Source organism: Phyllostomus discolor, chromosome 1 (genome assembly GCF_004126475.2).
Source record: "Phyllostomus discolor isolate MPI-MPIP mPhyDis1 chromosome 1, mPhyDis1.pri.v3, whole genome shotgun sequence".
NCBI classification, from domain to species: domain Eukaryota; kingdom Metazoa; phylum Chordata; class Mammalia; order Chiroptera; family Phyllostomidae; genus Phyllostomus; species Phyllostomus discolor.
Genome location: NC_040903.2, coordinates 18352027 through 18368892, shown reverse-complemented (window position 1 = coordinate 18368892; position 16866 = coordinate 18352027). Strand labels below are relative to the sequence as shown.

The 16866-nt window shown below is 34.7% G+C and overlaps 1 protein-coding gene across 5 annotated transcripts in view; it reads right to left on the bottom strand.

Moving 5' to 3' along the window:
- Nucleotides 1-16866, bottom strand: part of PCDH7 (protocadherin 7) — a 409967-nt gene that overhangs the window by 215082 nt on the left and 178019 nt on the right. For 2 of the 5 annotated variants that reach the window (XM_028507540.2, XM_028507542.2), the window contains exon 2: nucleotides 3959-4175. The exons of 1 other annotated variant lie outside the window; for it this stretch is intronic. In XM_028507540.2, the coding sequence (XP_028363341.1) occupies nucleotides 3959-4175 (217 nt within the window). The remainder of the gene's footprint in view (nucleotides 1-3958; nucleotides 4176-16866) is intronic. 2 more of the 5 variants (XM_028507541.2, XM_036019627.1) reach the window with 1 other exon arrangement.

Sequence of the window (16866 nt, the reverse complement as noted above, 5' to 3'; positions counted from 1 at the left end):
GCTAGATTGAATCTACAGATGACTCTTGTATGTTGTGATGTGAGGAAAGCTCCAAAAATGTCTCCTACACCGGCCTGCTGTGGTACCAACCCTGCCAGCTACCTGCTAGAAAATCACATCATTAAAATTGGTCCATGTCTTTGATTTATGTAATGCGTGCATTATCTACTATTAGCATGCACATATGGTGCATGGGCTGCAAGGAAAGCCCGAGAATTACTTCTGTGCTGCTCACATTAACACATATTATCAAATTTGCTCAACATCTCACTGAAAGGTCCAAAGGTCTCTTTCTGCTCTGGAGAGAAAAAGATATAAGAACGACTGAATCGTAAGGAGAGAATTGCAGATTGTTGGATCTGGGTAAGATTTTAAAGTTCATTTAGTTAATTGCCTTTTAGATGATCAGAAACAGGCCCAGATGGAGCAAATGGCCTACCCAGTCCTAATAGCAAAACTGGAATTAGAGGTGAAGTGGAATATTTTTATATCTGAGTTATTGGCCACTACGTCTTCTGAAGTAATACATAACACAGACAAGCTGGCCTTGCAAATACCATCCAGGGTGGAGGGGGGACTTTGGGACGACTAAATAGGCTGTGGCACGAAGGCAGGGACTAAAATAAATGAATGCAATAGACTTAAATAAATTGTTGAAGACCCCTTCAAGGGAAAGTGTGTAATTTAAAAGAAGGGCAAGCTTTTGCATAGTCAATGGTTTCCCTTAGTGTGACGGTGTTTGTAAACTCAGTATTTGATTTTCACTTGAATTATCAATTCATTGCTGTAGGTGTTAATTATTTAACATTCCATCATCACATATTTTATCATTGCTCGACTTTCCACCATGAACTCTACATTTTAAAATATTTAATTATACTAAGTGTATTTTAATAAAATAATAAATAACCAATTTATTAGAATCGGTTTGAACTAATCATAAACTGATAATAATTAGTTAAAGAGGAAGAAAATATATTAGTGATTTTGTTCATGAACAAATGTATAATTCATAAAGGTTTTCTTAAAACATTTTTAAATGGTATAATTTCCATTACTTCTTTCCAGAACCCATGAGGTATGAGTACCCCAGATTTGGATTTATCAAAATGGTGGGAATAATTCTAATTATTGGACTCAGCTTTCAAGAAATTGTTTAGTCTTAGTCGTATAGTGCATTCTCTTTCTGAAGCTATAAGAGAGTAAAATTTCATTTGTGATCTGTCATTAACTAGGATGGAATATAAAGTAAAACTTGTTATACAAAGAAGTAAACCACAGGCCCACTTAATGAAATTTTGTTTATCATGTTAAAATATAGAAACCAGACAAAGGCTTTTCTAAAAAATGGGCATTTCATGGCTTATCTACTTAAATTTTCCTGTGTTCAGTTATGGCCTACCTACGGCATCTGTGAAAACGTATTTTTTTCATCAGCTTTGTCCCAACCTACAATCAGTTTGCATTAGGACATTAGAATGTTAGAATGTTGTATAGTATTGCACTGAAAATTATCTTATAAATTTTACAATGAGTGTTAATCCCCAAAATAGTTTTAACTGTACTGTTTCACATAGGTTAAAATTCAAGGAAAATATTGGAGGTAATAATAATTAGAAACTAGGACAGCGTCCAAAAAGGTATTTTCATGGAAAATCCAATACAAATCCTGATTAAAACCTAACCAAGCAAAACACTGCCGATTACCTGGATTCCAATTAAATGTGACAAATGGATACTTGACAGGTTTCAATTCCAATTCTATTTATGTCAGAATGACCCATTAATATTGAAAATGAAATTACCAGAATTCAAGCAATACGATTGTGCTTTACAGCTAGATGGAAGCCTAAAAACTTGGACCTGACCGAACTCATTCAAATGTCAGTTGCTACATTTGGATCACCCAAAGTGAATCACATCTCCTTCCGTCATTACCTATAGATTAGGGCTAACATGAATCACAGCTAGCAGATAACAAATCGTTACGTAAACTCTGAATTTCAAGTGTCAGTCACATAAAAAAAAAACAGGAAAAATCAGTTACATTATGATGGTTCTTACTGCTGCCAAGACTAAAAACATAGTTATAAAAAATAACTAAAAGTCTTTTCTGGTAAATGTGTCTTAATGAACTTTCTAGTCTCTACCAAGCTCATCTGTAAAGTTTTCCATGACATGTATGTTTCCTATGAGTAAATGGTGTGTGTTTGTCATATATAATTATTTTAATTGTTCATCATTTCTTATTTTAAAGGCACTGACGATCCTTAAACAAAAAAAGCTATTAAAATATGATTGTAATGCCAATAATACAAAGTTTCTTTCTATTAATGTAGCTGGCATCAAAAATAATTAATCATTATGTTGTTTACAGTGAGACAAGTACTTTTAAAAACACAAATAAAATTAAATGGTATCATCGAAAGGCAATCACAGATATAGTAATACCTTTAATGAATTAACCTGCCTTCCTAGGTGGGTGTGTGCATGTGTGTGCATATATAAAATTTGGCAGTATTTTAAATTTAATTTTTTAATTTTGTGCAAAGCTTTTCAAACATATTTGCCTTAGATATATATTCATAAGCATTGCAATTCATATCAAATACTTTATACTCACTTAAAAATACTGAAGGTAATTCTTAAAAACCATACCAAACTCCCATCCACATAAGCACACACCACCATACACACAGATAAGCATGCCTTTATAGCCATAAGGCAAAATGCCACTTAAACTCTAGATAATTAATCAAGAGGGATTATCAATCACCAGACCCTGATATCATATCACCGAGATAACAATGTGGAAAAATAATTATTTAACATTGTTCAGATTTGCAGTAATTTAACTTGGGGACACTTACGTATTACTCTCAAATGTTGAGTTTTAATATTAATAAGTTATCTTTCAGAAAAAATCAAGTTTATCCTGCATTACTATGCTCTTTTTGCATATAATCACAAGAGAAACTGGTATACAACTAAAAGTTAAAATGTCTTAGTTCACTTGAAGGGTAGAATGATGAAAGACAAATTAATTTCAGGTTTTCATGAGATAAAATGTGTGTGGTTCCCCTTATTTTCCCTACATATAATATATTTTTGTACTGAAATAATAATAATAAACTTAGTAAGAAATTCACCATTCCATTATGAAACAAAAGCCCATTCCTCAGACATTTACTTATTACCTAAAAAAAAAAAAATACATCTCCTAATTGTCTTTGGGGACATAAACAAATGCATACATTTTATAAGTACTATTTGCAATTTTAATTTGATAACTTAAAGAAAAATGTATATAAGGCCAATTTTTGTAGTAATTATAAGAATCATTGCACAACGGGATAAGAATATAAAATACTATGATTTGCTTTCCTCCCGTTTCCTTGCACAAAAATGAGTAAAACCTTATCCTTAAGTCAGAGGGGAATTCTAATAGAATGTACAATATACCTTTGAGAACAAGATAATACTGTTCTCCTTCTTAACTCCATTTCAGCTATCACTTGAAAGGAAATGTTTGAAAACGCTTTTCTAAATACCTAAGAGAAGAGTAAAGTTTGCGTGCTGTCATTCCCTTGCACTAAGACCGGATAGTTGCAATTGAAGAAATAGTTGCATGACAAAAATGAACAGAAGAAAACAATAACACAAGACCTTTCTCAAATTGCTGTCGTTTCAGTATTATGCACTAATTTAGCTTTTTTTTCATAGTATTATTCTTATTTGTAAATGTGTTTATGTCTGACAGACTTTTACAATAGCAAATTTTATCTATGAAATTATGTTTCTTTATTTGGCATTTTTGTACTTTAGGAAATCTTTATTATTTCACATAGAATAGTTTTAGTGTCAGCTGGTTTATTGTGGTTTTAGACTGACCTTCACGAGTCTACTTATTACGGCTCACTAGCGTGATTATGTGTGTGGATGTTGTGTTTGCCCCTACCATTTTCCATATGCTCTGCCTCACCAACACTGCCATCCGGCGTGGTCCTTTCATAGTTGTCCTCTGGGAGTGGAAGGGCACCCAGTCTTGGCCCTGATGAACTCTTACTGCTTGGTGTTTCTGACTCCTCCAGCCCGCTGTCATAGCAACTCTGCAGTGACCCCTGATGTGGGTCCTGAGGCTGACTCACAACAGAAAACGTCACTCTACGAAATGGCTGTAAAAGAAAAGATTCTGAATGTCACTAAGGTAGAAGATTGCACATGATCTTATTACAAATACATCAATTACACACATTAAGGCCTACTGACAACTAATTTAATACAAAATGGTTAATATAATATGTAGAAATCTATTTGGTTAACTCTGAATTATCTGAGGCAATACTTAGATTTGATTATGCAAACGCTCAAAATTCCTTTTCTGAAACAGAGACAGGAAACAGCAATGTCACTGACACACACATCTAAATCTATGTTAGTTTCACATATTCAGTCTTTTTCTGTTCTGTAGCCTTCACTTCAAATATGCTTTTCACAAATAGACTATAATACCAAGGGTCAGTGATTCAGGAAAGAAAGAAATATTGAATCAATCCATTGTAAGAAGAATTCACTTTTAAATAATTTTCTACATAATGGTTAAAAATGAGTGTTCTGGCAGATGATTTAAACTATTAAGGGTACAGCTGATAAATAGAAATTTAGATGCAGTGCTAAAAAATAGGAATACATTGCCTACTTCATTCATATTAAAATATTACCTATTGACCTTGAATTTTAAAGGTAGTATTGCAATAATAGATAAAAGTTCTCTTAACCAGAGAATGGAGAATAAACCAAAAAAGTTTAATTGTTTGTGATTTCTATGACTATAACTTGTTCTAAAAAAACATCGCATAAAGCCTTTGCACTGGATTTAAAAAGTGTTGCAGATCTTTGTATAATTTGGACCCTCACTTTACTCTGATGCTGATTTTGGCTGGACTTAAAGTTCACTCTGTGTGGAATTTGCACATTATTGTAACTATAAAATAAAACAACAAAAAAGGCTCATTAAGAAAACAAAGTAATGCCATGCATCAACAGTGTGATATAAATAACATCTGAAAAAAAAAACAAGATGAAAAAATTCTGTAATGTCTGTTTCAGGTCATTCATGCAATTGTTGGGTCCATTAAGCTCTAGTATGATTTGAAACTGGCATAAATGTTTAGATTTTTAAAACCTATAACTTATACTGTTCCATTTCATTATGAAGTATAACACCAATGCTGCCAGGAAATAGTGAGAAATGCAAAGAACCTTTTTTGTACTTTTGTAGTTTGAATATTAATGGTAAAAATCACTAATTGAAACCAGGACCAGTAGAATTTTAAAAAATGTTAAGGATTATAGACACATGATAGACTACAAAAGGGAAAATTAAGAAGAATTGGGACATTTTCTCCAAATTTATAAACTGCCTTTGTTACAGACACGCACATATTTCCACAAATCTTCCTTTTCTTTTGTTTCAGATAGAAGATCGGCCCACTACTTGTAACCCAGAACCTCAAGTTATTTGTATTATACAGTCACTATAAAATCTTCTTTTGCATTCTAGGTCAAAATCAAACTTTTAGAATTACTGAATTAGATCACATGGAGGGTTATCATTGGGGAGGAGGAAGGAGAAGAGAGGAGGAAAAGGCACAGGAAATAAGAAGCATAAATGGTAGGTACAAAATAGACAGGGGAAGGTGAAGAATAGTATAAGAAATGAAGAAGCCAAAGAACTTATATGTACGATCCATGGACATGAACTAAGGAGGCGGGGAGAGGGGGTTGAAGGGCAGAGGGGGGAAAGGAGAGAAAAATGCAACAACTGTAATAGCATACTAATTAAAATATACTTAAAAATAAAATAAAAGAACTGCTGAATTTTATTGTAAAGGGAAAACATTGAACTCACGTTCTCTTCTTCATAATGTTTTACTGAATTGGTACTGCAGTTTTTAAAAAATTACAAAATATTTCTAGTACAAAGAGCATACACATCACCGAAAAAAATTTACTGAAGTAAACTCTATTAAAAGAAACACTGTCCTTATTTTATTAATAATTCTTATATGCATTTACAATTGTGTGACTGTGATACTTTACATCTAAGTATAGAAACCACTTTATATTTATGATGTTTTATCTTATGTATACATATTTTCTTTTTTTTTTTCATTCATCACGCTCAGCTGACTGCAAACTGTCTCTGATACATTTTATGTCTTCAATCTCACCTTGGAAATGAGACCACTGACAGTGCCCAAACACCACATTGTTCTGCTCACAGAAGATACACACCAAAGTATATACTTCTGAACAATGATATTTGAATAACAATGCTGCATTCAGGAAAGCACACCAAAGGTCATGGAGACATATTATAACTTCCAGACAAAGCAATGATTAGCTAGATAGATGGATGGATGGATAGATAGATAGATATGAGGGGAAGGAGGGTCAAATTCTATTTTTTTGGTTTTCTTTTTATTTTATTTTTTAGATTTTATTTATTTGTTTTTAGAGAGAGGGGGAGGGAGAGAGAAAGAGAGAGAGAGAAACATCAATGTGTGGTTGCCTTTTGTGCCCCCTCTACTGGGGACCTAGCCCACAACCCAGGCAAGTGCCCTGACTGGGAATTGAACCAGCAACCCTTTGGTTTGCAGGCCGGCACTCAATCCACTGAGCTACACCATCCAGGGCTAAAATTGTATTTTAATGAGTCTAACATCTTTTAGATTCAGTCTTTATTACCAAGGAATTTCAAAATTTATAAGGAAATACACAACTTGTACTTATAAATTGACAAAAGGAAAACGAGGAACAGGAATGCTGGTTCATTTTCATACAAAAATAGAAAAGAGAGTGATGCTTGGGTGCTCAAATGCTGGTTCCACCAAAAGTAATGATGGGCTAGTGTATGGGCAGGTGACAGGATATGCTTGCAATGACAAATGTCCAAAACAAAGTGATGATTTTTCTGTAATGTTTTTAATAATAACTACAATGAACCTCTCAGTGCGTTTTATTTTCTTAACTTTCTACCTCATTTTAACTGTGAATAGTCTCCATTAAATATTTTATGTTACATATATTACATAATTTAATATGTTACATATTAAATTTAATGATGGAAGAAAAATATTTTAATTTTAAAATACTGAGATCAGTATATGTACTAAAATACTTAGATTCATGAATGCTTCTTTTTGTACATAATGTTTTTATTTAAAGTAATATCTGAATAAATGAAAAATAATTCATGATAAAAATTTAAAGTAAAGACTAACACAATGGATCATAAACTACCCCATCAATCATTTTTATATGCTTTTAAATTATCCCATTAGAATTTTACAGTTCATTATCAGCACTGTATTATTATCTCTTAAACACTATTTTGATAATTTAAATAAAAAAAATTTTAGTGGCAAAATTTTTAAGTTGGCATAGGAACCAAATTAGTATAGAATCCTAAATCCACAATTCTCCAAGAGGCAGGTTTTAATTTCAGCAGTAAACCAACATGTAAATATTAGACAGACGGATAATAGTTAGACAGTCAAGTATTTCATCACCATTTGTCATCAGGTTAGGTCTATTGAGAAGATAGATTTCACCAGAAAGTTACAACACAGAATTCATATTATTTATATATTCCAGGAATGGACTAACCCAGAAATGTAACATGTCGATTGTGTGGAGAGAGAATGAGTTGCATTATACATATAACCGTCAGCTTGCTAATCACAGATATTCTGAAGTAAAATGATTTAAGTGGTCATTCTTAAATCTAGACGTTCCTTCCAATGACCCAGAGTGACTTGTGAAAAACATAATGCCAGGACCTGTCACACAATTAAATCAGTGTTCACCATGGGCCTGTATATCAGTGGTTTGGAAGATCTTCTCAGGTGATGAAAAGGCAAGGGGAGGAAGGAAAAACCCTGCAATTGAAAGAACATATAAGAAGAGGCTAAAGAGAATAAACTGACCCAGAAAACTAGCTGGTCCCCAAAGTGTCCACAGAGTTTTCCTGGAGAGTCAGTAAGAACTACGGCTCCGTCTCAAGATGCAAAAGTATGGACATTTACACACCTAGTGACCTGAGGTGTCTGAAGCTTTGTCTTTTTCTGTCTATGGTGAGAAATGATTTCATGTCCTACCCAAGCAAACTGGTCTTTCTGAAAGAAGGAAAGGCAGAAGAGCTTGACACAAAGAGTGTCAGCCTTCTAGCACTTTGAAACTGTGAAGTGAAGATGCATTTGAAAATTGAATGAGTTATGAAAGAAATAGGTCTTCAGGAAAATCCTTCCAAAATTTTTGAGAATTATAAATATGAGGAAGCAGAAGTAAAATATTTTATTCAGGCAAATGAATGACCTAATTAAAAGGATGAAGTAGATGACATCATCTGTCAAAGCTTTACCCAAAAAAAAGGAAAAGGAAGAACTGTTGAAGGCAGAGCACTATGCTAAAAAATGGAGACCCACGGAGAAACAGTAATGAGAAGCCAGACCTGTGTGGGTAATTGGACCCAGGCAATAACTCACTATACAACCATTTATTTTATACACACTATTGGTTTTAAGGATGCTCCAAAAATCCCTCTACACATTTAAGAAATTAAATCTTATAGCTATATAAAAACAGACAAAATATAATGTGACCAAGTTTTCAATAAAAATGGGGTACAAAGAGATGATGATGCGAGACCTGCTTGGGAACTTAGGGTAAGCATTGCAGAGGGGAGATTTGTGGGCTGAGGCCTGTAAATGAAGTTTCACAGCTAATATATATTGGAGGGCTGGTTATAGATTCCACAGTTGGGGCCAGCAGCAAATAATAAAAATGAGGGTTTGTAGGAAAACTAGGTCACTTTCGAAACACAGAAGCCAAGGAAGCCAATCATTTCTGGAAATAAAGAAAATATGCTCAAAAGCATCGGAGACATGGAGAAGAATACTGACTACCATACACCCATTGGATTCATCCATTAGAAGTTCACTGTGGCTATGAAATCACTAAACTCTGCAGGACAATACTTGATTAGACCAAAGGAAGTAAAAAACCAACATGTAAATATATAGAGAAATGGAGAAAGTGCTATTAGATTACTTATTTTAAAAATATGATATGGAGGAGTAGGGTCACAGTTAAAATAAAAAGATTTGTGTTAATAACGTAATTTATTGATCTATATTTTTGTCTTTCTTCCAAGATGCAAGAAAAAAAGGGCGCCTCCTAACATAAAGTGGTTGGTGAATGAAATTAGAGAAGATAGGTAAACCAAATAGAATAAGAGATAAATGAGATTAAAAATAAATTAGAAAGATAGGGTAAATTGTATATGTTGAGGAAATCCAAGCATGGTGTGTCTGTGTGTGTGTGTGTGTGTGTGTGTGTGTTTCATGAGAAAAAAAATCATATAGCAGAAAGAGATTCTAGTCCAAGCAACTCTACTGATTCTCTGTTGACCTCACACAAGTTAGCTGACCCTTGGTTCTTATGCCTTAGGCTCAGGGTCTGTAAAATAGAGATAATAATACTTGCCCCTTACTAACTTAAGTTCCATGAGAGATAATGAGATAGTTTATAGAAAGAGCCTTGAGCTTCCTCAAAGATATATACTATAAAAGGTATTATACCTCAGGCCACAGCTGTACAGCTGTATATCTTGAACTATCTCCCATTATGTTTTAGTTTTTTATCCTTTAATTTAAAAAAAAAATACATTACTGGCCCAATAATTCACAATGCTTTTTAAACATAATTTTTAAAAATCATATGAAACTTTAAACCTAATTCTCTTATTAATGAAGCAAGTTTTTATTGTTTTAAATACAAACTGCTTATAAAACAAATATGTGCATACATTGCCACAATTTTTTCAAAAACTATTTGAATGTAATCAATTTAGTAAGCATAAACATTCCTGTGGCTGATAATTTTAGAATGGCACTTATCAACTAGCTTTCTACTCCACTATGACACACTGAAGACTTTCACTTCAAGACACCCTACTATGAGAGCTTCCCAAATATTTTAGAGGTTGTTACAAATATATTAAAGGTAGCTCCAGATCATATGCAGCCACTGAAATATTGACGTACCTTCACCACTATCCTAGTCCCCAAATGATGGAATGCATTAGAGTTGACATGGACTTAAACTACTGTAGACTGGGAATCATCATTTTCCTCTGCTTAATATAATTTTATTGGATTTATTTTCTGGAAAGTTAGGCCACATGAGAAGTTGGGCAAAAGCGTTAATGGAGAGGACCTCTGCCCTTGATTCTCGTGCTCACACTGTGGGTGGCCGTGAGGATGGCCACCTCTTCCTGTCCTCCCCTCTTCAGTGGAAATGCTGATGACACTGGGCGAGGTAGGGATGTGTGACTGCAATAACCATTTCCATACAACATTCACCTTAGACCCTTGTCAAGGCAAACAGAGCAAATAAGAATGGTTTCAGTTGGGTGCTCTGGGGTGTACAATGTTTTATACTCAGTAAATGTATTTGCTCATTAATATTTTTTATTATTTATCTGAAAAAAGTGAATGGATGCTACTAGCAATACACAGGGGAACTCAGGATCAGGAGAAAGAGCCTGGTCAGAATACGCACATTTGGATTAGAGAAATAAGGCTTGTGTTCTAATGGCATCATTTCAAGGGGTAGAGCATTTACAAGGGGAAGATGTGATGAGTGTTTGATTCGTTATTATTTTTTGTAAAGTTGCATCTCCATGATGGATAATGTAAATTACCAAACAGGAAACCTAAATCCAGGCATTATAGCAGGTGTACTGGCAATCAGATTTCATCCTGTTCCTATTCAGGGGTTTCAAAGAAAGTTAAGTTCACACAATTTCAAATTCATTAGAGGACTGAACAGTTTTCTAAACAGATTTTTAAAAAGATATCTAAAAAACTGATGTCCAACTGAACTACAACTATGATAACTGCTTCATTTTATTATTTTATCTTGCAAGTAGTCATTATTTTTTAAAATTGTACAGAACCATATAATCACCTTCTTTTCTGAAAGTGCTGATATAATACCATGTACTATTTACAATCTAACACTGTTCGGAAATTTAATTTTTAAATTAACATGAATATGCCATTCTGTTTTTGGAATACAATCATTGCCAAATATGTATAACATTTCCAAGTGTTATTTTAAAAAAAGTTGTCACTAAGTTTATTTATAGTTGCTAGGAAAAGCAATAGAGACCAGATGCATATTAAAAATATATGAATAATAATACATTTATTTTTCTACATTTTTGATCCTCACCCAAGGGTATATTTCTTGATTTTGAGAGGGGGGGTGATAATAGATGGAAGGCAAATATATTAAAGTATATCTGTTTATGGGATATAATACTTGTTTTCGTGATATAATGTTTACTTTTTCAAATCCTTACCAGAGGATGTGTTTATTGATTTTGAGGAAGGGAGAGACAAAAAGAGAGATAGAGAAGAAGGCACAGAGAGAGAGTGACAGAGAGAGAGAGACAGACAGACAGACAGACACTGACGTGAGAGAGAAACATTGATCAGTTGTCTCGCATAGGTGCCCTGATCAGGGACTGAGTTTGAAACCTAAGTATGAGCCCTGGCCGGGAATCAAACACTCAACCTTTTGGTGTATGAGATGCTCCAGCCTTTTAATCTAACTATTAAAAATAGATAAGCCCTGACCGGGTTGCTCAGGTGGCTACAGCATCAACCCATACACTGAAAGCTTGAGAGTTTGATCTCTGGCCCATCTCTGGTTAGGGCACATACCTAGGTTGTAGGTTTGGTCCCTGGTCGAGGCTCATGTGGGAGCATTTGGGAGACAACCGATCAATGTCTATGCCACATCAATGTCTCTCTTTCTCTCTCTGTCTCTCTCAAGTCAATAAACATACCCTTGGATGAGGATTTTTATAAAGTAAACATTATACCACAAAGGCAAATAGATCCCATAATCAGACATACTTTAAAAAATTTGCCTTCCATCTATCACCATCACCAAAAGCTTCTAAGTTATAACCTGCACAATAAAAGTAGCTGATTTTAGAAAGGAAAAAATAAATAAAACAATAGAACTTTGGGAGTATCCTATTTTACACAATAGTTACAGTAAAGGAGAAAATAGCATTGGGGTGAGAGGGCAGAAATTCCCCCTCAGGGTCTGTTCCATCTAACTCTGGGACTCTGCATTTACAAGGATTTTATTTGCAAGAAGATAGGACCCTCAGGATGCCATAGGAGAGAACTTCAGGTTCAGTCTCTTTCCCTATTGAATGCTATTCTGTGTCTTACAGACAACTTTATTGAAAACTTTAAATGTGCACCTTCCTCTTTAGCTTCAATAGTTTCTCCATAAATCTCCTTATCTGGAACTCACATACAGCTGTCTCAATCACATCAATTATTTCTGAATGAGCTGAAAAGGCGTTTTTATTTTTTCCAACTCACTCGGTTACGTCCATCAAACAGACTTCTAATGACTCTCTTTGTCAGTCAGAAAGCACCGAAACAGTCACAGAGCAGAACATGGCAGTATTAGAAGAAGAGCTGCATTTTATTTTTAAGGAGGAACTAAGGCTGTGAGGTCGTTCCTTGCAGATGCCCTGGTACTTGATTGCTCTGCAAACATTTTCAACCAGTGTTAGTGGTTACTGTCCAAACATATCCAGGATTCCAGAGAACATTAGTTGGAATATGTCTGGCAGAACCTTCAAACAAACTTTAATCAGGTCTTTTAACTTTTTAGGGGTGTCTTCCTTTGCTGACATCTCAAGATTCTTCTTTACTTCAAACTGCATTTCTTTCTTTTAAGTCAACAGCACATGAAAGAACATTAAAAAGAAGCATGCTAAGACATTTGGGTTAATTAAAACACTAATTTGGGGAAGGAGTAGTTATATAACTATATTTCTTTTGACTTGTATGTAATTATATTTTGACGTATTTGTTCACAGTTGTACTTCAGAAACTAAGAATGAAGGTGATATGTTATCATCCTTAGTCCAGGAGTGATAAACTGTTTAATACTGCAAAAGAACAATTATGACAATATAAAATTACTAACTTTTATATTCCAAGAAAGAGCTATTCTTTTTACTTATGTACTCGGTCCTCCTTATGCCATCCCTACATGGGTCCTTTTAATATTATGATATTATACATGAGGAAAATAATAAATTTCAATATTTAAACTACAGCAAGAACTATTACAGCATATAAATACAAATGGGTTTCTTATATTTTTACCATAATGAAAAATATCAGGAAAAAGAATAGCCAAAGCTTTAAATTCTTAGGAATGTATGCAAACATGTTTTAAAAGTCGATATTTGCTTTAAAACATATTGTGGGCCCTCTATATTGATCTTTTGTTTGCTCTTCTTGCTAACTTCTTTTAAACTTGGTTCAGGATAAGCAAACGTTTTCCTGTAAAGGGCCCGAAAGTAAGTGTTGTAGGTTTTAGCTGTCTGCCACAACCACTCAACTTGGCTATTATGGTACGAAAACAGCCATTAATGATACAGAAGCATGGCCATGTTCCAATAAAACTTTATTTATGGAAACAAAAATTTGAACTTCATATAATTTTCCCACTCTGAAATTTTTTCAACCATGTAACATTATAAAAAATCAAATATAAAAATATAACTTTTCTATTGTATTATTATTTTAAAATTTGTGGACTTTTCAACAAGGATATAAAGTCCTCATGAACAATATTTCTCCATTGTAGCCCTATTTCAATGGCAGTACCTTGAAAATCATTTCTATTCAATTTCCAGTTATGAATGTTTTGATATTTCTTGTCATTTTTGGAAATTACTCTGAACTGGGAAATCTGGAAACTTGGATTTGAGTACTTTCTTTGATATTAAGTATGAAATCCAGGGAAAAGATTAACCTTTCAGCTTTTTCACCTTCAACATTACAATGGAGTTGTAGGTGATGGTACTTAATATCTTTTTCAGTTCTTTAATTCTCTGAAACTAAAAGGACTGAAGTGTTGCATCGAGGAATAAATAGTTGAAGTCAATAATTTTAAAATTGACTTTGCTCGCCCATTAAGAAATTCCTTAGTACATTACATGGCATCATAAATATTAACACATCTTGGAATGTATTTACTCATAAAACAAAGACCATGGACAAACATATGCATGACAATCAAATATTTTAGGCTATTCCTGTAATGAAATGCTACCACAATGGTATAGTACCCTCGGGCTTACATCCCTGTTAAAAAGTAAAGATACTCTCCAATGTCAGCTCTATGGAATAGGCTCATCTAAATGTTCCCTCCCTGTGAAACCATCTCCTCTGTGGTTCCTTCTTTGACTCGACCACATAAAACTGCTCATTGAGTTTCCACTGTGTGCCAGAGGCTGTGAGTCCTTATTCATCTCTCAAATGCATGATTTCAACTGCAGAGGTTAGCAAGGTTGGTATGAAATGCAAAGGTGAAAGCATGCTGGGTCATGATTGGACTTCACTTTGCTATTCATTTTAGACCCTACACACTCCCTTGTAGGTTTCTATGTTTGCATGCACAGAGAAACAGGAAGGCAGAGGGGGTCCTAGTTAGGAAAAGAGACTATTGACAGGCAACTAATGAGAAAAAGACTTTCTTGGCAATGACATTCAATCCAACAAAGACTTATTAAGCACTTGTTGTGTGCCTACCACTGTGCCAAAAAATCTACATGCTGTAAATTCAAGCATTAAGCTCCCTTAGGCAAGTGTAAAGTAATCACACAAAAGCACTAGCAGAATACAAGAAAGGTTTTTTTTCCCCCTGTTCACTATTGTGATAATCATCAAAAGCTCAGTTCACATGCCACTCTCAGGTGCTTTGCATGACTACTCCCATACACTGAGTTCCAGAAGCAGCTGAACGACATCGATAAACCTATGTCTTAAAGGCACAGCTGGACTTAGTCCGTGGCAATTCAAGGGGGTGATGCTGAAAACCAAGCAGAACTCCTATAGGACTTCCCAGGCTTCCAGCTACTAAAACATTAAAAAATGAACAACAACAAAAAGAAGGACAAAATAATCCTTAAAAAGCTACCTCCTAAAATTCACAGAAGCTTAGGCCCACAGATAGGAGCCTGTCTCACAAGCACCTGAATTAATTCTTCTACACTGAAATGAATGAAAATGAAATGTGCATTTTAGGACCCACTCAAAAAATGCTCCAGATTTTTTCCCCTGTTCTTTTTTAGACATTTCATCTGAGCTGTACGCTTAAAATCTGTTGAGGCAACTATACACATTTAAGATTTTTGAGTTTTCATATTCTGTGGAACTAAGGTTTCTATCCCTAAGTAGCTTTCTCTGGTCTGGTTGGATTTAAATGTCTGACAGGAATCAGGACAGACAGACGGAGTAAGGCTCTGAAGTGTTACTGAAGCCTTTATCGTGGAACTAACTTGAAACCTAACTCTTGAGCTGGAATCTTCTGCTCCCCAGGTGACCCATCTCGTTTGCCTTCCCTTCTGGCTCACTTGCTCTATCTGCACTTGGTTAAAAAGAATGGCCAGTGTCCACAGGGGAAAATATATCCAATACTCTGTATATGCTAATTGTCATTCCTTTGGTCAAGTCAAATGATTTAAAAACAAATCAGTGAAAGTGGGAATCACAGGCAGAAAACGGACTCCAGTGATGTCCACATCCTAATTTCTGGAAGCCATGCACAGGTAACCTCACATGAAAAGAGGTGTTTAAGACTGCTGACAGAATTTGCTAATCAGTTGAACTTACATTATTGATAAATTATCTGGGTGGGCCCAATGCAATTACAAGGGTTCTTAAAAGTAGAAGGGTAAGAAAAGAATGAGGTTCAAGTGATACAGTGTTAGAACTGCACTCACCTTCACTAGCTCTGAAGCAAGAAGAGATTGTGTGCCAGGGAGTGCAGTAGCCTCTAGAAAGTACTAAAGGCAGGGAAGGGAGCAAATATTCCCCTAAAACGGTAGCCTTTTCCAACCTTTTTCATTTCATGGCACACGTAAACTAATTACTAAAACTCTGTGGCACACCAAACAAATATAATTTTCTGACCAAAAATCAGTATAATTTTGAATGCTTTACAAAAAAAAGTAGTAACAGTAGTAATTACCTATACTTTTGCTCCAAAGTGACTTTTTTAAAAATCAGATGCCTATACTTGTATATAAGGATTTCTACTAGCAAAAATTAACCATTCAGATGCAATGTTATTATACAATGTGACCGGTAAGATGCGACTCTTATTATATGACCTGTATATTTATGGTCCAAGACAGGACATTCATACAACATGGCTGTTGTTGTGTTGTCGTCATTTTTCATTTGACAATTTAAAAGCAAAAGAGGCCAGCGCTCCTGACTAAATGGTCAGGTATTGTAGGTTTAAATAGTCTCGCAGCACATTGGTTGACAATTGCTGCTCCAGGGCGTCCCAAGTAAATGTTGCCTTGCCAATACCTTCATATTAGCCCAGAGAGGCCCATTTTGGTTCTTGCTTTAAAAACTACAGGATAACCACTTATCATAGTTTTAAGTCATAAATTCTTAGTAATGTGTTATAGCAGCAACAGGAAACATATACAGTAGGCATGGAGCCTGAGGCATGGTAGGGAAGGAAGAGAAGTAGGGCATTTGGGTTTAGGCTTTACACTGCTGGGAGATTAGACTCATCACTCAAAGGTAAATTGGTGTTGTATTTCTGGAACACCCCACTGTTGGGCGTTGAGAACTAGCGTGTAATTCTAATGACTATATTTATTCTACAAAACACTCATATATGGTGTTGCTTATTTTATGTTGAAAGTGTTTAATAAGTGTAATGGTGTTAAAA